This window comes from Athene cunicularia (genome assembly GCF_003259725.1).
Source record: "Athene cunicularia isolate RWA chromosome 2 unlocalized genomic scaffold, athCun1 chr2_part1, whole genome shotgun sequence".
Taxonomy (NCBI): Eukaryota; Metazoa; Chordata; class Aves; order Strigiformes; family Strigidae; genus Athene; species Athene cunicularia.
The window spans coordinates 61448755-61471625 of NW_020799095.1; the positions used below are offsets into that span (position 1 = coordinate 61448755).

General features: G+C 42.4%; 1 protein-coding gene across 3 annotated transcripts in view; it reads left to right on the top strand.

Moving 5' to 3' along the window:
- The window catches only part of F13A1 (coagulation factor XIII A chain), a 66079-nt gene extending 56695 nt beyond the window's left edge, over positions 1-9384 (top strand). For all 3 annotated transcript variants that reach the window (XM_026843643.1, XM_026843644.1, XM_026843641.1), the window contains 3 exons: positions 1489-1649; positions 4657-4793; positions 8862-9384. In XM_026843643.1, the coding sequence (XP_026699444.1) occupies positions 1489-1649; positions 4657-4793; positions 8862-9006 (443 nt within the window). In that variant the 3' untranslated portion in view covers positions 9007-9384. The remainder of the gene's footprint in view (positions 1-1488; positions 1650-4656; positions 4794-8861) is intronic.
- The last annotated feature ends 13487 nt before the right edge of the window (positions 9385-22871 follow it).

The following is a 22871-nucleotide window of genomic DNA, read 5'->3' on the forward strand; positions in this document are numbered from 1 at the left end:
ATCTTTGAGGTTTTTAATAGTTTAAACTTTCTAGTGCCTTCAAAGGTGCTCTCTCATCTACTCAGTTATATTTAGTTCTCTCTGTTTTTTTGAAAGGCTGTAAGGCAGCTTGGTTTTGGGTTTCCCTTGGCTTTCCCAAGTGCAGTAAGTGGCACTGGCAACTTACCAGCACAGCCAATGTTAAGGAATATGAAGCCTATTATTATTTTTTTTTTCTTTTCCTGTGTTCATCTTTCTTGACACTGTAAATTTATCTTCAGTTGTAACTAACTTATTTATTTATTGACTTACTTTACACAGATGAGAAATATCTTGACTTATTTATAATTTAGAGTTTGGAACATTATAGGAAATCCTTTTACAAGAGATACAGAGTGAGAGGGAGAGAGAGAGGGAGGGAGGAGGAGCACCTAAGGCTGGCCTGGTAAATCCAGGTCAGCTGGTCACCAAGGGAATAGCTTTGAAACCAAATCAAGCAATTGGTTTTGATGTGAGCGGATCAAAAGAGTGAAAAGGGGTGAATGTCGTTTACCCAACTGAGTTCAATTACACACTGAGTGTGTACAGTGTATGTCACAAATACAATACAAATAATGGATAACAGTAATAATCATAGTTAACAGATGAGAGATCTTGGTGTATATATATATATATATAGGGTTATAAAGAATGTTTATAGACGCAAGTGCTCCATGTCTATATATTCTGCCTGGTCACTTAGTTAGCAGGTCTGCTTCTCTGCATCACATTCTCACACTACTGTTGGCCTGGGAATTGTAGTTCAATATGGTTAAGATTAATGATTCCCTGCATCTCAACTGTCTAGCCTAGGGGGACTTGTTCCTTCCAATAATTATTGTCAGGGAGAATGTGAAAGCTCTCTAGAGGGCATGATGGTGACAGGAGGACTTTCTTGCTAAATTTTGCACACAAGTCCAGTGTAGGACAAAAGCAGATATCCAGACATGTCCTGGAGAGCAGATGGTCTTCCAGATAGCTTACATGGGCTCACACCCCACAGTGGCTGCTCTGGGAGCATCCCTGCTGGCATCCCTCTGCCAGGAAGAGAAGCAGAGAAAGCACAAGAATAAAGTGAAAGAGCAAACATCTATAAGGGTGACATTCAAAAGCTAATTTGGATCTTCGTGCCCAGTAGCTATTTATTGCCAGTCTTGCTTCTTACTTACTGTGAGGTGGTGCCTAGAAACCTTTGACAGTGACCTGGGCATGTGGTGACAGGCACTGGGCAGAAGCTGTGCACAAACCAAGCTCTTGTTCTAGGAAGCTCGCAACCTAAAGGGAAGGAAGGTGAGATAAGAGGGGGAATGGTGAGGCAAAGAAATTAAGGTAGTTTGGACAAAAAAAGTCAAAGTTATTCTTTGGTGGTGGGTCAAGGCACTTGTGTAACTGTCACTGGCCATGGTGGGAGGAGAAATTAGCCATTAGATTGCTTCATATGCCTTTTTTCTTTATCATTTCTCCCCTTAGCCAGCTCTTTTGATGTTGTGATCAAATCGAGTGAGTACCTGAGTGACCTGCTGGACCAAGCTTCCTTTCATTTCTTTGTGACGGCACGGATCAATGAAACGGGGAAGATTCTGGCCACGCAGAAGGCAACAGTCCTGGAAATTCCCACCCTGAGGATCAAGGTAGCTCAGGTCTGGGGTAGAGGGGAGCGACCATCATGATGCTCACGGGCTGTTCTCTACATGGTTGGCAGGTTGATTTCTGGGATGGGGGGTGTACCTGTGCGTGTGTGCACATTCGACCTTCAGTCTAACATAGACCTTATAAAGCAGTGGCTAGCTGTACAAGGTATGTTATATATTGTACTGAGTATCCCTACATTAAAGACTAAGACTGACAGCATCACCGATAGAGAGCTGAAGTGATCTCAGTAGAGGAAGGAGTGGAAAAGGTCTGATAAAGCTGGAGAGACTGAAAGGATAATAGAAGTTACTCACTCAAGTCACCCAAGTCACTCAAGTCTTTAACTAGTTCAAAAATCTGTTGTATTTAAAGCAACAGAGCACAGAGGCCTCTTGCTGAAGAATGAGGGACACTGTTGTTGAGGTGAAATGGCTTGGAAAGCTCCTGCAGGTGTTAAGGAAAGTTCCTCCAAACTTGAATGGGACGCGTCAGTTTGGGACCATGGTTTGAGGATTTCAGTGCTTTACTGCCACTCTGTGAATGTACTGTCAGTCGACTGTCCTGAAAGTTCAAGCATTTCTGCAGGTGGTGGCATGGTACCCATGAAAATGTAGAAGTGTAATGTTTGTGGCAGGAGAAGGACTCTATGTCATACTGCAAAGGCATGGCTGAGATTGAGAGTTCTCAATTCATAACTGGGCATCTAAATAAATTGCCTCATTTTCAAAAGCGCTGAGCCTTCATCTGCTTTGAATGGTGTCATTTGGATCTGTTTTTTTCCCCAATACTAAAAAAAAAATCAGAACACCTGTTCAGTAAACTTTACATAAACATGAATGCAGCTCCCTAAAATTCAGGACCTTGAAAGAAATACATGGTTTTGGACCTTTTCGCCCCCTGCATATTTATTTGAACCAATGTTCATGTTTCCATATAATAATAAATGTAGTAATCTGAAACAGTAGCCTTCTGCAGAAAAAAACTTTTAAAAAAATGTAGATCAAAACTACAGTGAAGTTTGCAAAATATTTCATGGGCTGCAGAAATGTTGCTATGATCTGATCAGATTATAGGTATTTTCAAATAAAATTTTTTTGGTTTAGTGAGCATTCTGGAGAGGAGGTAAACAAGACAAATAAAATCTACTTCAAATACCTTTCTTCAATAACCGAAGTTTGAAAGTAGAGAGTTCTTTCAATTCAGTACTTAAAGCAAACATCTTGTATAGGATCCCAGTTTTGAGCTTCAAAATAGTTTAGCCTCCCTGCTGTTATGAGGAATGGATGTTTAGGATATGAGATAGGTCCATTGTCCAATAACCATGTCTTCTAGTAAAACTGAATTTGTTTCTTCTAATTTTCTTTGTGATGTGTAAAAATAAACTGAAATTGTAATAGCTGGATTTTTTTAAAAGTGTGTGTGTGCACATGTGTATATACCTGTGTATTTATATAGGAAACTTTGCTTTATTGTTTTTTTAAGAAATCTGATTAAGCTTATCTCCCTAGATTTCTTGTTAGATTTCTTCATTGAATTTGACTGGCAGGCTGTAGGTCTTAATGTGAGAGTAAGGGAGAATGAAAAAAAATGTATTTCCCCCTCTGCCTTCAGATAAACCTTTGATCTTTCTGCATTGGTCTAAGGAGATTATCAGAGTTAACAGTGTAAGAAATGACACCTTATTCTAATTTAGCTTGAGACTAGGTTACAAAAATAAGTTCAGCAAATACAGATCATGGTCTCAGTTGCATGTGTGGGAGTTCAGGATGATTTTGAATCCCCCCAGTGTTCTTAAATGGGCAGTTGAAATAAGGAGGGCATAAGACCTTTAACTGGGCTAGGGCTTCTGGAAATGCCACTAATGTCTTTTTGCAAAGTCAGGTGGCCAAATGCTGTTAAGACCTTAGCTGTATCTTGTTCTTTACTGCAGTGTATCAATATTTGCTGCAGAGTGATCCCTTAGACCAGAATCTTTCCAGCTTTTTTGCAACTGTCATAGTCCTTAAAAATTTGCAGTAGGGCTGCGGATCCCAGCATAGCACTGTAAATTAATTGACAAGATACTTGTTTTTCTTAGTTACCTTTTTCAAGGCCCTTTAAGTAGTCCATGGACCATCTGGGATCTGCCAGCTGTAAGTTGAAAAACCTTGCCTAAGCCTTTTATATTCTGCAAGAAATTTTATGTTTCTAGGGGGCAAAAAAAAAAAAAGAAAAAAGCCCAACAAAAAAAAATGCAACAAAATCCCTATGCATGTAGTCTTTCTTTAAAAACACGTTCATTTGGAGGTGTTTTCCAGACAGCTGTACCGGCACTGATCTGAAGGGACAGACAGATCCCTTCAGCTGTGTACTGCAATACACATGGAATTCAATGTGATTACTATTCATTAGTCTTGCAGTTTAATATTTTCCATGTATTGCTTTTTTCTTTGTAAGGATTTTGAAGGACAATTGGCTCTCAGGTCTACGAAGAGCAGCGCGTGGGCAGGGTTAGAAACCCTTCAGGGCACAAGAGGCAGTTGCATGGCAGGGGGAGATGGGCACAACACTTTTAGGAGGTGCAAGCAGTGTGACCTGGCATTTCTAATTTAAGGCAATAAGACCTGCCCTTCTCTTCTGGAGTTTACGTCCTGAGCAGGTCATGTACTTCAGTACTGTTGGAGAGTGGGAGTGAATCTGGGAGAGAGGCCCCCTCAGCTGGACACTCAGCTCCAGGGCTGTGCATGCAGTTTTCTGGTTTTTTCTATGGAAATGAGGACCTGCCTCTTGATCTGCCATGTGGATTGAGGGAAAAGTGCAATGGGTAAAATAATCTACAGTGGTACTTACGGACCCATCCAACAGTTTTCTTCTGACTATACTTTCTCTACCTCAAGCTGTTTTGCCGTGTGCTCCATTCCCCCTCCCTCCTTCCTTACAAGTACTGTGTATTAAACCCTACAGATTTCACATGGGGCATTTTATTATTATCAGCTTGCAGAGCACTGTCCTCTCCTTGTCTTGCAGACCCAGGGTGAGATGGTAGCTGGAAAAGAAATGTCTGTGACTGTGGAATTCACCAATCCTCTGAAACAAACCCTGGAGAATGTCACGCTCCGCCTTGAGGGTCCTGGTGTGCTGAGAACGATGAAAAAGGAGTTCAGGTATGGAAGAAAGCACAACTAGCTGGGATTTCATCCCGTGCTTGCTCACAGGAGGAACCTCAGAAGAGACACTTAACTAATGCTTCACTGAGTAATTCAGTTCAGACACTCTCTTCTTACTGTAAAATTCAATACACAGGGGAGCTATAGGTCTCAGTAGTCAGAAGAAGTCAGGCTGTCCAGAGAGACTGTGCAGAAAGACTGTGCGAGCATTTCATCTGTTCAGTACCGCTGTTGGAGGAAGGGGTGGTGGTTGTGGGTAGTTGCTAATGCAGCCTGACTTTACTTTTTCACTGTATTACATTATTTTTAGTGTTTGACAATAGCACCTACAAGTTGCTATCACAGAAAGACAGATTTATCCTACACATGAAGTGTTTACTGCCATTTGCTCAGTATGTGCAAATCAAATCCTGTGCTGTTTCTCAAAAAGGGCTTTTCTCCACTCACACTAATCATGATTATACAAGACATTCAGGTACCTCAGATGATCTTTGGAAGGTTATGTCAAGACACGAAATGTGTGTTGGATGCAGCAGAGCCTGCTGCAGCATGTGTACAAGCACACAGCTTCTCCCGCTTGGTAGCACCACTGCACAGGGCTGCCCTGGCACAGAGCCATCTTCCCAGCACAGGGTGCTCCCAAGCCTGAGGAAAAGAAAAGCCACCTTCATTATCCTTAGAGTTACACCTCATGCTGACACAGTGAAACTCGTATGCTAAGCAAGTTGTTTCCTAAACCTTCTTTCCATTTGAGTTCAAAGTTATAAGCTCAGCATTAACTAGTTCCAGGATATATGCCTGAGATCCTTGGAAAATTTTGGAGCCATTGCTTAGTCTTGGGCAGCCAAAGCAATGTTATCTATCATTACCTGAACTGATGGTCCCCAGGTGTGTGCAAAAGGAGTTTGAAAAATTGCCTGTGCTTCAGGAGCTGCATAAATTGTCAGCATTATCTGCAGTCAGTAGGGGAGGTCTGAGCCTGATTGCACCTGGGCCAGGGATAAAAAGATCAAAACCAGTCTCCAGAGTGGAGCTGGGTAGAAAAATGACTGTGAAAGGGCATCATACCGTGCTTGCTTTGTGCACGTGGTATGTCACAGACGCTGCTGAACATGACTCAGCACAGTTCACATGAGTTACACAAGTTGCAGCAAGAGTCCTCGTTGCTGCCCAGCTGTGCTATCCTCCTCTGTTGTTCTGCATCCTTCTCAATCCAAAAGCTGCTGTGGACTGCATCCTTCAAGGATGCAGAAATTGTCAGGTGCATCAAAGGCACAGGAGTTAGGGTAAAAAATTACTCACAGAATAGATGTCCTTTTCCTTCAAGACACCATGTTTTCTCCTTTTCAGTAGTGCCCTTGACATCATTTAAAATGGAAACGGATCAGCTTAGTCATTTTAAGATTTAACTTTTCTGAGATGAATGAAGGCTGCAGGTTATGCACATAGAGGACAGAGCAGGGGGCAGTTGTAGTTTATTTAAATAATAATCACATTTGCCTCCAAGCATTCAGAGTGATAAATGGCTCCAGTGTGGTGATGGCTCAGCATATTATGTAGAACCATTCATCACCGAATTCTCTCCCAGGAAAATCAGATTAGGGTGGCTTTACTCCATTTGCAGAAAATTAAACCTATTCTAGGCTTTCCCCATCCTTCCACTGCTTCCCTGTGCATCAGGAACTGTCTTTTGGGATGGACCTGGCTTTTGCAATTATTTCTGGGGGTGAGAGTTTTGACGTCTCTGTATTTTTAAGGTAGCTTTTCTGTATCACCTGGGTGACTACACAAACCAGGTATGTGTGATCCAGCTGATACAATATTATTCTGGGACTGAAGTGCCTTGGGGGCTTCAGTCTTGACCCCTCATAAAGTTTTTATATATATATATATATATATATATATATATGTATGTGTATATATATATGTATGTGTATATCTATGTATATATATATATAGAGAGAGAGAGAGTGGTATTTGACTATTAGCCTCAGCCAGATGAGGAGCATGACTTATGGAAAAGCCTTTGGCAGCAGCAGTTCCTACATGGGGCATAATCTTTGCATGACAAATGAGAATTAATCAGGCAGTGATGGATAGAGTTAAAGGGATTTTATCCAAGCATGTATTCACACTAGGAGGTAAGTCACTTCAGGTGTTTCCTCATGTCAAAGCTCAGCTAGCATTAGCATTTGTAAAGAAGTTGTTTTAGAAGTAGGACAGTAGGGAATCCAGAAAAGGTGGGTTTGGTTTCCCAGCACAGCTGTTGTCTTTCTGAATACACACAGATAGATATAGATATATAGATATAAATAAAAAGTGTGTGTATATATATGCAGAGATGATAGCACTATGAATCAGACATGGTAGTGCCACCCTCTCTCACTGGGGCACTATGAAGTTGTGGTCTGGAAACCCTGAAACCTTTCCTTAGAGGATCTGGCCTCCAAGTGCTCAAGAAAGTAGACCAAACCTTGCTGCACAGCAAGACTTGTATAGTATCTTCTTTATTTTCCATACAAATAATCCCTTGCAGATCATTCCCATAAACTCTAAGTTAAAAGGGTATTAACCTTGTGCAGCAATTGAAGTAATTACTTTATCATGCTACCATTTTAGTGGTCATTTTGTGGAGCCAGTAGGCCAGCTGAGGGGACAGAATACATCTCATTAAGAACAAAGATAACAAGAGGGAAAGCCCTCACTGGAAGTGGTCTACACATGCTCATACCAAAAATATGATCTTTCTCTGCTTTTTTTTTTTTTTTTTTCTAAAACCGAGTACACGCCCCAGGGTACCTATGACGCAAAGTACAATGCAGTGGCGTGTAGAGGCACCTAAGCTAACCTCTAAGGAGCTAGAATAACTCTTTTTAGCAGGGCCAGACTTGAACTGAAACAAATATTCAGGTGGGAGGATCCCAGGCTAGGTCATTTAGAGCTAATTAAGGTTTCTTTTCTTATGTCAACTTGTGCTAAGCCTGGGCACTCATTTCTGTCTTGACCCTGGCATAGGTCATGGCATCTGAGAACCAAATCCTACCAGATGAGAATCTGAAACAGTGACTAAAATGTAGGCTTACTTTTACTCTATTCAGTTGTTTGCAGAATACCACAACCATGTGAGATGAGAACACTGGCTAAATTCATAATCCTCTTTCTTAATGCTGAGGAAAAGAGCATTTGTTTTTATAAATAGCTCCCCACTCTGTTGCCTTCTCCATTGGTTCCTTTGGAGAAACTGTATCCTGACATTCCCCAAACATAATCAATCAATCAATCAATCAATCAATCAATATCAGCCTTCAGAATCTGCACACAGAACATAGTGAAAGCATTTAGAAAACACAGAAACCCAATATTCGGGGCTCTCCATGTATCTCGATTGTAGCAAAAACTGAAAATCAAGAACAGCACAGAATACAGTTGCCTTATAGTATGAGTTATCAAGAGTCATACGTAGTGTAAGAGTAACTGCTAACAGCAGGACACCCAAGAACACTTTGGCTTACTTGTATGGACACAAAGAAGTCATCTGAAGTGGCCAGTGAGGAGGTCTGCTGATGTTACAATGGTGGCAGTGTGATTCAGGGTAGAAGCTGGTGAAGGGTCTCAGCATCTCATCAATGCTGCGTTGAGTTTGCATGGGAATGCCCTGGACACTTCATAACAAGGATTTATTTAACTATTTAAGGAATCACCAACAGGCTATAGGTTATAATAAACAGGTAAAACGGAATTATAACATAGAAAAAAATATGTTAGCTGTAAAGAAAATCATTCTGAAAGTGAAAGTGAGAGGAAGTGAAAGGAGGCAGAATAAAGTGGATTAATTTTGGAAATTTATAATTAGCCTGGAGGAAAGACTAGAAAAGGCTTTGAATTAGTCAATTCTGAGAGGAATAGGTGATGGAGGGAATAATTTATAGGATACTTATGAAAATAAGTGAAGCATAAAAATTTGAGACATGTTATACTGTCCACCTTCAGTTTCTCCAGTTGTGGGTAAGGTTGAGAGGACTGGCTGACCAATCACGATATTGTTACTTTCCTTTTTCCCTACAGGCAAATCCCAGCAAACTCTACCTTGATCTGGGAATTAAAATGCATCCCAAAGCAACCAGGGTTACGAAAGCTGATTGCAAGCCTGAATTGTGATGCTTTGAGGCATGTGTATGGTGAGCTGAGAGTCCAGATTCAGAAACCATGAACCAAGATGCTGCCTTCATCTCTTATTTAGCTATATTTCAAAATATCGGGGGGGGGGAGGAGGGCAGAGAAGAGGTCAAAATCCACTTATTGTTATTTTTGTCATCCTTCGGCTGAACAAGATTTGATAAAGAAAATTAATTGGTAAGAATGGGGAGAGAATGAAAAAGCACCTGGATCGTGAATGATTTAAAATTAGATACAAGTAATTAAAGGTAATTCTAGGCCATATTATTCCTATAGTTCACTTGTATTTATGGTCTTTTGCATTAGTGCTGCAAGGGAATCTGAAAAGCTCCATTCACCAAAGTAGTCTGAACTTTAGTTTTAATTAAGGCCTGATACTTCACTGAAAAAGGAAAAAAAAAAAAAAAAAAAAGAACCCAGTGTTATAAATTCTTAGACTGAATTACACAACCCTGCGGTAGATCATTCAGGCTGCAATAAAAACAGGTATTTCAAGCTAAAGGGACTGTTTTATCTTACACTGTTACAATTTTCTGGTTCACAGAAAGCTCACTTTGCTGGAAGCATCTCTCAAGATGTGTTAACTCCAGAATATTCCCAGATCCTTGTTTCTTCTTGCTGCTTTCCTATGCTTTTTCTCCTACTCTTTCATGTGTGCAAGCACCACACATACTCACTTCTGTATTTCATGCCCTCATCCAACCCCATATGCTCTTGATAGACCGTTGCTCTCTGCTTGATGAAAATACAGAGTTTTTTTGATGTCCCTGCTCAGAGTTCATCACATCAGACTTGCATTTCCTTGTCATATCTCTTTTGTATGGTGTGTTCTCTCTTCATCCTTTTCTTCTCTCCTGAAACCACCCTGTAGCCCCATTTCCCACATGTGTGCGCGTGTGTGGGGGGGAAGGTTCACTGCCCCAGAGGAGTACAGGCTCTGACAGCTGGTAAATGGGGTGAAGGAGAGAGGAATGGAGGGGGCAGCCTGAGGGTCTTCTGCCAGCCCCATAAGCCTAGCAAATATTCTGCACTGGAGCTAGGGATGACTTTAAATTAAACACCTGGGGATGAGTTTAGATTAAACCATGCCTGAAAGTTCCTGGCAATCACAGCTACTGCAGAATGAAGTCCTGTTACATTAGCAATCCCAGGAATATACAGGGACAAAAGCTCAGCTGGAAAAGGAATAAAGACATATCCTGAGAGTCAGAAACTCCACAAGCTGGATCTGGATCCTGCCTTTCTTGCAGCATATTCCTCTGTGGGGTGCAGTGGGGCCTCCCAAGTCATCACTCCTCCCCTGAGGACCTTCTGGGCCAGAAGCTGTGGTTTCCATTAGTCTTCCATGAAGGGTACAGTTCCATCCTAAGCCATGTACCCCATTGTGCTAGGGCGTGTGTTTGTGTGTTCATTTATCATCTCCCCTCAAATCTTTCTTAAGATTTTTTTTCATTGAGGCCAAGATACATGTGCCACAAGCTGCAGCAGCTCCTTTCCACTGACCACAGTGTGTAAGAGCATGTCCCATACTAAGAGCACAGGTGAGCTAACTGGGCTTCCAAAGAAGTTAAAAAGACCCTCATGCTCATTAAACACTGGGGCTTTACTGTAGTGTATATGGCCATGTCATTTTGTGGTCTCAATAGTGAGAAAGCAAGGGAGATGACTTGCCTTCCACTCCTCCTATTGCCACCCATTGCCTCCTGCAAAACTTATGACCAGCTGTTAAAAATAAGCAAGTCCTGGGAAGGGAGAAATGCAAGCTGCTCTTTTGCTAAACTGTGTGAAACGAAGCAAATATTTGTACCACCTCATATGGTCAGTGAGTACCCCTGGATCCAGGGACACCAGACTTTTGGGGGCTTTCACTTCAGGCATGGGCATGCACTCATTTTGTACAGCTTATGCGACCACATTAGAAACTCTGCAATGTCAGTCTGTCATATAAGTCCTCTGGGATACAACAGTGTGTGGAAATGCAAGGTGTCAATCTCTGTTAAGTAATCAAGCAGTCTTACCAGAGTCTACATCTTCTAATAAAATTATCCATTTTTTGCTCTTGCATAGAAACCTCCTTTCTATAACTACAGCGTAGTAAGAAGTCAAAATAAAGCATATCTATTTGCACTTATGTTTTGTGTTCTGTATTTAAATCAATCAATCATTTCTATATAGTAGCACTGTAGGCACCACTTACTGCATCCTAACTGTAAAAGTTAAAATATTTCACTTCCGAGCCATGCTAATAAAGGTGCCCTTTTTTGGTGCTAAGGAGAAAACTCTATTTAAATGAACAACAACAAAAAGTTACAGGCTCAGTTTAATTACTTTTGTTTTTCTTTCTGTTTTAACAGCAGACTACTTAATGCATTGGAGAAGGTGACAGTTTCCAGGAGCACATCTCAGTGCCAGCTAAGAGAATCCCCAGATTCCCCTGGAAATTGCTTTAACATGTCAGAGCCCATTAAGTGGCCAGTATGCTCCTAATGAAACCTTACCTACATCCCACTTCTGAAGTGTGCCTCTCTCAGCTAATATTTCAGGGCATTTTACTAACAGTCGTTAAGCTGAATGATGTTCACCAGGAGACAGGAAGTATTTTTATTGATAGTTTATAGAGAAGTATATTGAAGCAAAGAGAAGTGATGACTGAGAATAGAGGCCAGGGATGTCAACGGGACTTGGCATCAACAGCCGACTCATTCTGTACAGACTTGCTCACAAAAAACTAAGGACAAAATGAGGACAGCCTCTAGCATTTCAGCCACTCATCACCCTGTGGATGGGCTGCCACATGAATCATGGGTAAAATCTGACTGAAGAAGCAGTGAGTGCTGTGATATGTATGCACAGGAAATAATCGATCAGTAATAAGGTCAGATTGGCAGCCCGAGATCTGCAGGATCTTTGAACCCCAAAAGAGTTGGAGTTCAAACACTTCAGCTGAGGTTCTCTTTTGAGTGGGGTGAACTTGTGTCTTCAACCCAACCACTACATCTCAGAGATGGGCTGGGGAGGAAGAAGTCCAGAACCAAACCCCTGCCTCCACAGATCCCACACAGATCCCACACCATCAGCTCAGAGAAGCCAAGTACAAGAAAAAGTCTGTGCACTCCTGAAAGCACACCTCATTTGCTGCCAACTTGTTATATCCAAGATACGGAGCAGTTTGCTTCATTTCCCATCAATTTGTCACATTAAAAATCTTGTTATGATCAAAAGGAAACACACCTTACAGGCAGACCTAGGAAGATATATTGTTAGTCTTGTTTAAAATAGTCTAATCAAATAATTATTAATTGCTGAGATTATTAGGATGGAATGATATTCTTGTATTTATATTACAACTAACAGTTATAGTCCAAATTATATCAGGTAAAATTGCTACACACAAACTTTCTAACATACTCCCCTTTCTCTGCTTTTATATGCACCATTACACTGCCCCTCTGATGTCTTCAGTCTGGGGTGGGGACATGTGTAGCAGCAAGTTATCGGTGTCCCAGGTCCTCCACCAAGCAGAGTCTGATATGAGTAGAGAGAATATATCTTCCTCTTTGCTGGGATAAGCACAGTTGAAAATTTCTTTCTTCTCACCCTATGATCCACCAGAGGTCATTTTTATATGCTTACTAATACATTCCACATGGTCTTTCTCCATTGGTTGACAACTCCACAATAGATCAAAATTTGCTATACATGAGGCATTTTACATGTGCTGGGTAATTGTTTGCTTGCCTTTGTTATATCTAAAATTTGTCCACCCTACCCTAATCTTGCACCCTTTGATGACCAGGAATTAACCACTGGTGAGCTATTCGCAGCCTGAGGCCTGCAGCATCATCTTACACCTGTACTGCCAGGGTGCCTGTTGTCATCCCATGCTAGTGCACCTTTATGCTGCATTTTATTTTGGGGTCATAAATAGTTCACTCTACAGAGAATAACTACGTGCTATTACCATCTATTAGTTACAAAAAGTACATATAACAACAAACATTTCACCATGCAATTGGATAAAGTAAAGCAAAAGCTAAAACAAAGTCAGTAGTAGACATCAGGTCATTAAATAATTGCTCTTACAGCTAAACAAAGCATGGAAAAAGCTTGACAAGTCCTGATGCCTGTGCTGCTAGTTTATCACCAAGCTGTGACCTTTCACAAGCAGTGGTAACATCTTATTTGTGGAACAAAATCACAGAATGTGACTGAGCATTGGCTTTCCTAGTGACCAGTACTACCAGTGATAATTGGTTTGAACTGAAAGTAATCAATAAATGCTCTGTCAAATAGGTGACACCTCTGGTCTCCTGCCCTTTTCTTCTACTGGGGACTTAGATATTGCCCTTTCCTCAGCATATTGCTTTCATGTTTGTCCTTGTTTTTTCCTGAGGAGGACATAGAGGCTGCTGGTGCTAACTTCTGAACTTGAGTGATGGTGCAATGGAGAAAGATGACCAGGTCAGAGGGGTGGGAAAAGTGTCTGAGCTTGTTCAAACCAAAAGTAATAGCCCCATAATGAAAGAGGAAAGTCCAAGTGTACTGTGAGTGTTGATGGAAGGAGAGGGATTGTCCTGTAATTGGAGCTGTCATGATAGCTGGTACCAAGTAGGGATGTGATATGTACATTAGAGAAATGTATATTGGAGTAGCACCTGTAATGGAAAACAGTGCCTGAGAGGCCAGGTTTTGACATGCAGGTGAGAGAGATTTACTCAGTGCTTAAAGCCAAAGTTGAAAGGCCCGAGTTGCATATTAAAGAAAGAAAACAAGGACTGCATGCTAAAAGGGAAAACGTAACCAAAATGATGCAAGGAGGAGATTCCTGGTAGGCTGAGGCAGGGGGGAGGAGCTGTAAGAGAGGAAGGTCTCAAAACTGTGTTGCCTAATGCAGGGAATTGTCAGGAGAGACTGGCAGTGGTGGCAGAAGGCAGACCTGGCCATCACTAGAGCTAGACGTGGGCTGGCAGCACAGATATTCACCTCCTCTTGCAGATAGGTCAATAAGCCTATGCTGAGGGCCACGGTTAGTCTGAGGAGCAAGTTATGTCTGCAAGGCTGGAAAATCATGAGGAAGGGAAAGGCGGAAGGGTTGGGTAAGGGAGGTTTCTATAGAGAGGCAGTCAGCAATTGCAAACCAACTGCATGGCTGTGTGTGCACTACAAGGGGATCCAGTCTGGGCTCAACATTTTCCTTAAGTCACCTGCAGCCCAACCCAAACATGGTTGTGTTTATCTGGCCTCCACAGGAATAAAAGGGTCCCCTTGTGACTGCTCACTCAAGTCCTGCACAGGTTTTGGCTAACACACAGCTTATACTAGAGCCTGACATATGCTGGGAGGACTCTCTTTAGGTCAAAACTAGAGCAGCATGCAGGCAGGATGCGATGGACAGGAAGGGGTAGAGGTCATTATGCAGCTGTTATCACCCACAGCTTGCTGTCTCCTGCAGCCAATATCCTTGTGTATTGATTGTATGACAGTTTCTTCAGAATCCACTAACTTACAGAGATGGTGTAGATCAAACTTCCAAACTGGCAGTTATAAATACATCAGCTTACCCCAAAATCTTTTGAAGTGAACCCAACAGGAGACAGACTGCTGAGGCTTTTGTGCTTCCAGGTGTGATACAGGGGACACCCACAAAGTGCTGGAGAAGGAAGAGTGAGCACTCTCACTGTTGACTAGATAACTATTTTCTTCATAACTGTTTGAGTTCTGAGTTATGAATTAGAGAACTTGTGAGTTAGAAACATGAATTAAGTGATGAATCAGTGGATTTATGTGTTAGACTAGTCTGTACAAAGGGGATTTAGACCTTGTTTGAAGTGTTGGTTTTCTTTCCTAGTGAGTTCATAAAATAAGTTTAATTTACAGAGTATGTTGTCCTGTAAATTTGAGCAGTTCAAATGCATTATGACACCCCTGATTGTGAGAAGTAGGAAACGTCTGATCTAGTGAAAATTGTAGTAGTAATGAGTGGCATTGCAAATGAAGGTATTTTGCTTATGCTGCAGCAACCTCCTTATTGAGCACAAGTACAAAGTAGTCTCTCTGGTAGCTTTGGTGGCTTTTTTTTTTTTTTTTGTGAGCTTCTGTAGCTTTGTTACCTTTTAGCATCTACCACGTGCTTGGGCAAGGAGTTCCCCAGGTGTACTATCAACAGATATGAAGAAATATATTTACTTTGAAGCTCATTCTCCTACTAACCTTCTTTGACAACATGTATCTCTGGTATGGGAATAATGAGGGAAAACTTCTCTCCAACATGTGGTCTATAATTTTATAGACTTCACAAAATCATCTAGGTTGGAAAAGACCTCGAAGTCCATCCAGTCCAACCATTAACCTAACAATGACAGTTTCCAACTACACCGTATCCCTAAGTGCTATGTTGACCTGACTCATAAACACCTCCAGGGATGGGGACTCCACCACCTCCCTGGGCAGCCCATTCCAACGCCTAACAACCCCTTCTGTAAAGAAATGCTTCCTAATATCCAGTCTAAACCTTCCCTGGTGCAACTTGAGGCCATTCCCTTTTGTCCTATCGCTTATTACTTGGTTAAAGAGACTCATCCCCAGCTCTCTGCAACCTCCTTTCAGGTAGCTGTAGAGGGCGATGAGGTCTCCCCTCAGCCTCCTCTTCTCCAGACTAAACACCCCCAGTTCCCTCAGCTGCTCCCCGTACGACCTGTGCTCCAGACCCTGCACCAGCTCTGTTGCCCTTCTCTGGACACGCTCGAGTCATTCAATATCCTTTTTGTAGTGAGGGGCCCAAAACTGAACACAGGAATCGAGGTGCGGCCTCACCAGTGCCGAGTACAGGGGTCAGATCCCTTCCCTGTCCTGGCTGGCTATGCTATTGCTGACACAAGCCAGGATGCCATTGGCCTTCTTGGCCACCTGGGCACACTGCTGGCTCCTGTTCCCCCGGCTGTCAATCAACACCCCAGGTCCCTCTCTGACTGGCAGCTCTCCAGCCACTCCTCCCCAAGCCTGTAGCGCTGCTGGGGGTTGTTGTGTCCCAAGGGCAGCCCCCGGCATTTGGCCTTATGGAAACTCCTCCAGTTGGCCTCAGCCCATGGCTCCAGCCTGTCCAGGTCTCTCTGCAGAACCTCCCTACCCTCGAGCACATCAACACTCCCACCCAACTGGGTGTCACCTGCAAACTGACTGAGGGTGCACTCGATCCCCTCGTCTAGATCATCAATAAAGATGTTAAACAGGAGTGGCCCCCACACTGAGCCCTGGGGGACACCACTCATGACTGGCCAGCAACCAGATTTAACTCCATTCAACACAACTCTTTGGGCCCGGCCATCCAGCCAGATTTTTACCCAGCAAAGCGTGTGCCCATCCAAGCCACGAGCAGCCAGTTTCACCAGGAGAATGCTGTGGGAAACAGTGTCAAAGACCTTACTGAAGTCAAGTAAACAACATCCACAGCCTTTCCCTCATCCAATAAGCAGGTCGTCCTGTCGTAAACTTCGGTACTGTATTTCCCTCAAATCACATTTTTTTCAGACTTAGGAGTCCTACCTTAGTCACTTTGTGTGTGGAAACTGTTCCATGCCTGTGATCAGGTTTGTTTTTCTCCTCTGAACTTCTCCCAGTAGTGTCACTTTATGTACCATTTAAAGACAATACAGCTGTTTTACATGTGTGTTTTGAAAGGACACTACTAATGAGTGAATGGCCTACCTGTGTAGAGACAATGTGGGTGTCTTGGGATCCAGATTCATTAGGTTAAACCTAGATCCAACTGTGGCTGAAAGAGATTCAAAACGTGCCCTGGTTACAAGCTCAGTCCAGGTTGAACACATTTTATTCTTTTGCATGTGTTGTTTCAGGATACCTCACTCTCTCATAAAACTACCAGTATGACTGCCCTTGAAAAGACCATGGATCATCTTTCCACAATTTACTGATAAGGAGAAGGGTGTTAACATTTGAAAACCAGCTGATTTTTTCATAATTATGTAGATTCATAGGGTTCTGAGATGCTCTTAAATGTTATCTGCATTCTGCTGTTCTTCAGAGTAAATATGTCTCTGTATCACAGTGGTTATTTGGTATCCCTAGGATATTTAATCGATTACAAAATTCCTCTGTTGGAAATAGCCTGCAGAATAATAATGAAATGCTCCCATGAACTTCAGACAACTGCACAGCTAAAACCTCATCAAGTAAGGGGTAAATCTAGTGAGCTGTAACTCAACTTTAGTATTCTCCAGATATATTTGCATTAGTAAGTTTAACAGAAGCAGATCTGCAAAGTGAAAGAGCTGGTGTTGAGTACCAAATAGCTACACTTTATTTTGGAGGATTCATACTGGACTTGCCAACCTCTAGTCTGAATGGCTATGAGTACTTGGAGAGCCTTTGGCACATTCTTCAATCTCCTCTTTCAGACAAAACAGAGTGGAAAAAATGTGTGCTCCAAGACCACTCTGATGCAAACCAAAGCACTGTAAATTGTTGTTTCAAAAAGATGCTCCTGGTTAGAAGATGTGAAGGATGGTCAAGAGCTCAGCATCCCTGACATGGCAAAGATCTGCCTGGGCTATGTGATCTGAGAGCATTGAAATATTCACTACTTCTCTGGTACAAAAGTACTCACACCACTACTGTTCACTCCTATAGGAGGCACAAATAGACTGTACACTGTAAGCAACAGTCAAAATGCACCTTCAGAAGTGGTGGTATGAACTCTTGATAGATCAACTTTAAGGAAAAAAACCTCAGGTCTGATTCCTTATCAGCAGGAATTGCTGGTGTCCTCTACAGAGCAGCACACCGATCCGATTTGACAACTGAAAGTATCTTTACACTAATCTAGCTGTATCTGTGCTTGTGATTGTATGAAGATGCATGTTTTGGGAACTTGTCTCCTTTTAACCAAATGCAATGTACATCATTGGTGATTGTACGCTGGCTCCAAATCCCCTTTGCAGCTGTAAAAGTTTACCCTGCTCTTTGCTTAAAAGTTTGTTGTGTTTGTTGTCCTTTATAAAGCAAACAACTTGAGCTAATTTAGGGACTGTTATAAAGACGATGTTCCAAAACCTTTGCTGCCTAAACAGTTTAGTTTATAGGAAGACATTTTCCTGTTATAAGATAAGCTTTGCACAGGGCCATTATAAACCCCACTGCAACATGTAGTGAATTATTTTCTGTCTTTCAACTGGTTAAGTAAGGTAGACACAATTTTTGCATGATAAAACAATACTTTGTGCTCCAATCAGCTAGCTCTGGAAGAGATTTTAACTATTCCCAAAGCTCTGTGGGCTTCATCAGCGTTACTGGTGCCCAAGAAAAAAATGCCTTTGTGTTCAGAGACACTTAGCATTGGAAAGTGTCATCATCAAACTGCAAATTAACTTGCATCCAACAGTGGTTACAACTAAAGGTATGAGGTTAGGCAAATGGGAAAAGCCATCATTTTGTGTGGGGAAAAAAAATAAAGATCACACTGTGGAGGGGTCAGGAATATAAGAAAGTAAAATTAAAATTGTGTCTAATTGCTGTCTTTCTAGTGAAGCTGTGTAATGTCAGAATATTCTTATAAACCATCAGTTTTTCTGGGAAAGAGCATTTAGTTTGTTCAGCCTTATGTTAGCTGGATTTATAAAAACCCACTGAGTTAATGGACCGAGTGAAGACACTGCATTCATCTTTGCTGTACTTCAACTCCTTCCTAGTGCAGACAAAGATACTGATTTCTTCTCTCTCCATCATCATTTCCCACAGCTGCTTCCATCCCTACTTTGCCTCTTCAGTGTGGCCCTGAGGCCACTCCAATATTACGCACACTGTCATGTTTGCCCTGGAGCACAGTGGGCTCTGTGTACTGGGGCTGTCCTGGGTGCTTGTGCACCTGCCGACACTTCCTCACACTTACAGCTATCCTAAGGGCACAATGCTGAAAATCCCTGCATGTGGTTTTTAAGTATTAGACATTGATTGCCAGAGCACAAATACAACAAATAGGAACAATAATGAGGGAGCGAGGCAGAAGAAGCTGTATATAGAACAGCATAGATGTGCCAGCAGGCAAACTGGTTATGCAGTTTTCTTTCTGACATCTGTAATTCCTGTCACCAAGTGAATCTTGGTTCCTTTCTGTCACTGCTCAACCAGCTGTTGAATACCTCTCTTCCTGGAGCAGGAAAGGGACTTTATGGGTCACACCCCTTCTTGTGTAACAAGAATATCTCTGTTGCCTTCTGCCCCATTCAGTCCACACTTTCTTCTAAATACTGTAATAAGTGCTTTATATCGATTATGTTATGGGTTTGGACTGGGAATGGCGATAAACTCCCTTCAGTCTTCTGGAAATACCTAGGAAGTTATCCACTCTGGTACTACCATTCTTCTCCTTTGCCAGAGCTGGGAGTATTCACTACTACTGTACTAGGCAGCTGCCAGGACAAATGCTCTGATATCAGGAATTTATTAGATTCATATTTCTGGAGATCAGTGTGTGAATTAGCTTCAATGTCTCTACAGTCATTGGAGCTGGCCAGACTCCTCTGCAGAGATGTTTTCCTCTCCTGGGAAGGGCTGGTTTAGGTTCATTGAGGCCAGAAGTGAGCTGTGCTTTGGGAAGTCCCAAATCAGGCATCGCAGTTGCCAGCTGTGCGATATTTGGGACAGTTACAGAAACCCTATTTCACCCACTTCAGAAGATGCAACTTCTGGCCATCCTAAATTAAATGCAACTCTGTGAAGAGCAATTTTCTCTAAGTGACTTGTAGGGGGACAAATTGTATTAAGGTGAATGCTGTTTCATTTTATTTCAGGTTTCTTGTACTTGTGCAGAACCAGTGTTGTAACAGTGACAATATTACAGCAGAACAGCAAAACCCATGGAGTGGGCTTGCTTTGCTTTCAAGCAGATCAGCTGCAAGCTCTTGGACAGATACTATTACCAATAGCTTCAGTATTTTAATGTGTTAGAGCAGCATGAATTTGTTCTAGCACAACTTCTGTATTGCCCACACAATGGATATTACCTGGCCTCTAAGCAAAAAATGTCAAGAGAATCCACTCCGGCTTTTAGAGCAAGTGCAGCACTAATTAATGAGAAGCACACACAGCAGTAACTTCGGTATCACATCTCAGTAGGCAAATCTGGACTGAAAAGAAAGTGGGGTTTATTTTTCTTCTTTTGTCTATATGAATGTCTTGCCTTGACAACAATAATTCTACATAGCTTTATCTACTTTTCATGATTCTAAGCCAGCCTGTGTTTGGGAACTCCTGTAACAGATTGTATGATTTCTGCTTCTAATTTTTTTTCCTGGGTTTTCTGCTTCTGATTTGGTTTTGCCACTGTGTCAAAGAAACTGATGAGAGCCCAACTTGTACCTGCCAATCAGGATGCCATGCACAATTTAATCAGTGGGTTGATTTGCCAAATAAGGTGTTGCTTGATCAGATCTTGAACAATTATGCAATTATGAAAATCATCATTTAATGGTATTTGAAGAAAGAATGAGCTAAGACCCCATAGAAAAAAAAATGAGTGTAGGGAGGAAAAGTGTTGCATTTCACTTATCTTTGGTGGCACTGCTGTCTGTAATGTTGCTTACATCTGTGCATCTCTTACTGTCCCAAAAGGCCTGATGCTATGAGCACTCAACAGAAGCACAGTTAACAGTATTGGTCCAAGCTGGACTGCAAAGCCTTGGGAGAAGTGTTCTCCTTGAACGTGCTCATAGCAACTTAGAGAAGTGGTGTCTAAGATGGGAAGGTGAGACATCTCCTTGCAGTGCCAGAGAAGGGCTGGGTACAAGGTGCCCTTCCTCCTTCCCACATCACTCAAAAGCCTTCTGTCCTCTCTGCTGCCTCAGAGGTACTTCACATGAGCTTAGTGCCAGAACTGAAAGGCCTTGAGAAAAGTGATATTTGAAGAGGCTTTCAGCCACTAAAGTTTTTTCACCCTACAGGTCTCTTTGCACAAACCTTGTCCCTACAAAAGAGGTGCTTAGAAACAAACCATGGACTAAAATAATAGTGCTGGTGCACTATATGCTGCCCATTCAGCTTCAGGCTAAGGCTGCAATCTTCCCAAGATTTTAACAGCTGCCTTCCTTCTGATTCTGCCTCTGTTGTGCACAGCTGTTGGCAGCTCTGACCTGGCAGGTCCAAGCGTGTAAAGACAGTCTTGGGAATTTGCCTTTCCTAGTTACTCACCTTACCCTACTCTTGCTGGGTCTACATAGAAGACATTAACAGGTCACAAAGACAAGTGCTCAGAAACAGGAGTACATATCTGATACTAAGTCAGCCCCTTTTCAGGGCAGTCATCACCACTGTATATACCAATTACACACTTCTTTCCACAGGAATAGTCCCTCCCTTGGCCAGGATGGACGGTGTGGTAGGGCAGGAAGGATGACTGTGAAGTGAGTGCAACCCTTGCCGGCTGGATCCCAGTCTCATCTCCTCTCCTGCGGGAGTGGGGGAAAATGTAAAGGGAAAGGGAAAGGAAGAGAATAACAGAAGAACAAGATGAGGGTCATGACTGTTTAGACTGTGTATGCCCTCACCGACACTGCACTCCTCTGGTGGTGGGCTAGTGGTCCGTCTGGGATGAGTGATTAGAGGTTTGCAGCTCCAGCTGATTGATTGCAGGCACAAGGCCCCTGTGTGCAGAGAGAGCGTACACATTGCTATGGGAAAAGTTAATGAGGGTCACACGCTGAATCCATAAAATGTGGCACGAAGTCTGACGTCTCAAAAATGAGCTGTTAATTGAGCATCCTGATTTTCCAGGTAACTTTTGGCTTCTCACTGCACTGTGTGTTATGGGGAAAATGCAGTCCTGTACAACAGAAAACCTGTGATGATGAGCTCTGCTTTCTGAGCAGAGCTTGAATAGCCAGTGGGGAAGCAAAACAGGGAAATCTGGGGCTTGTGGTGCTCCTTGACCCCTTCCCCCAGCCCTTGGTAAGGGTTCCCTTTCTCCTTCCTTGGCCTTACTGAATTTAGGGCAGAAACTTCAGACACAATTCAGTGCCCACAAAAAACAAGAGTAGTGGGTGTCATAGAGCTGAAGGTCAGAAGGCAAAATTCTTAGCCAAGGTGCAGGGTATCTGTGGATATTGTACCGGTTGTAGGATCCCCCTTTCACCCCTGAAAATCTGCAGCAACACATGCTTGGAGTAGGCTGTCTGCACAAGCACCTTGGGAGTGGGAGTATCTCATGCTGCTTTCAGTGGGACAATAGTGGCTGAAACAATGGGTCACTGCAATAACTAACTTTACAAGGACTTCATTGTCCAGTTCTTATAATTTTTTAATTTAAAGATTTATTATATTAATTTATGTTACATATCCAGACAGTTCAACATTTTTATCTTCCAGTAGGATCAGGGTTTTTGGACAAATCCCAGCTGGCTGAGCTTCCCTAGGGAAAATCACCACCAACCAGGATTCTGGACTTGCACTGTCTGGATGTGCACATGTGACAGAGTCCAGAGGCTGTCAGTCCTTTAGCCCCACCAGCCTGGGGCTTTGGTGCTGGGGTTGAAGCCTGGACTTAAAGGCTGATGTGGCTGGGAGGTTAACTGAGATTAGTTTGGCACGTTTAGCAGCAGAGATCAGAAATCCATTCCTCTCCCCTTTGCTTGGCCATGAAGACCCATCACAGTGATCAGTGAGGAGAGATAGTGGTTTGACTTTGTGCTTCCTCCTCTGTCCATTGAAAATAAAATAAGAAACATGTGAAAACACCAAATAATTAAAAGACAACAGTGTTTTTCCTCTTCCTTTTTTATTTTTTGTGCTTCATTAATTTTGAGGCATATTTTTGATGTCTGACTGGGTTACAGTAGATCCATTCACTAGCCACCTCAATAATCTCCTGGTAAAGGAGATGGGGCAATAAAG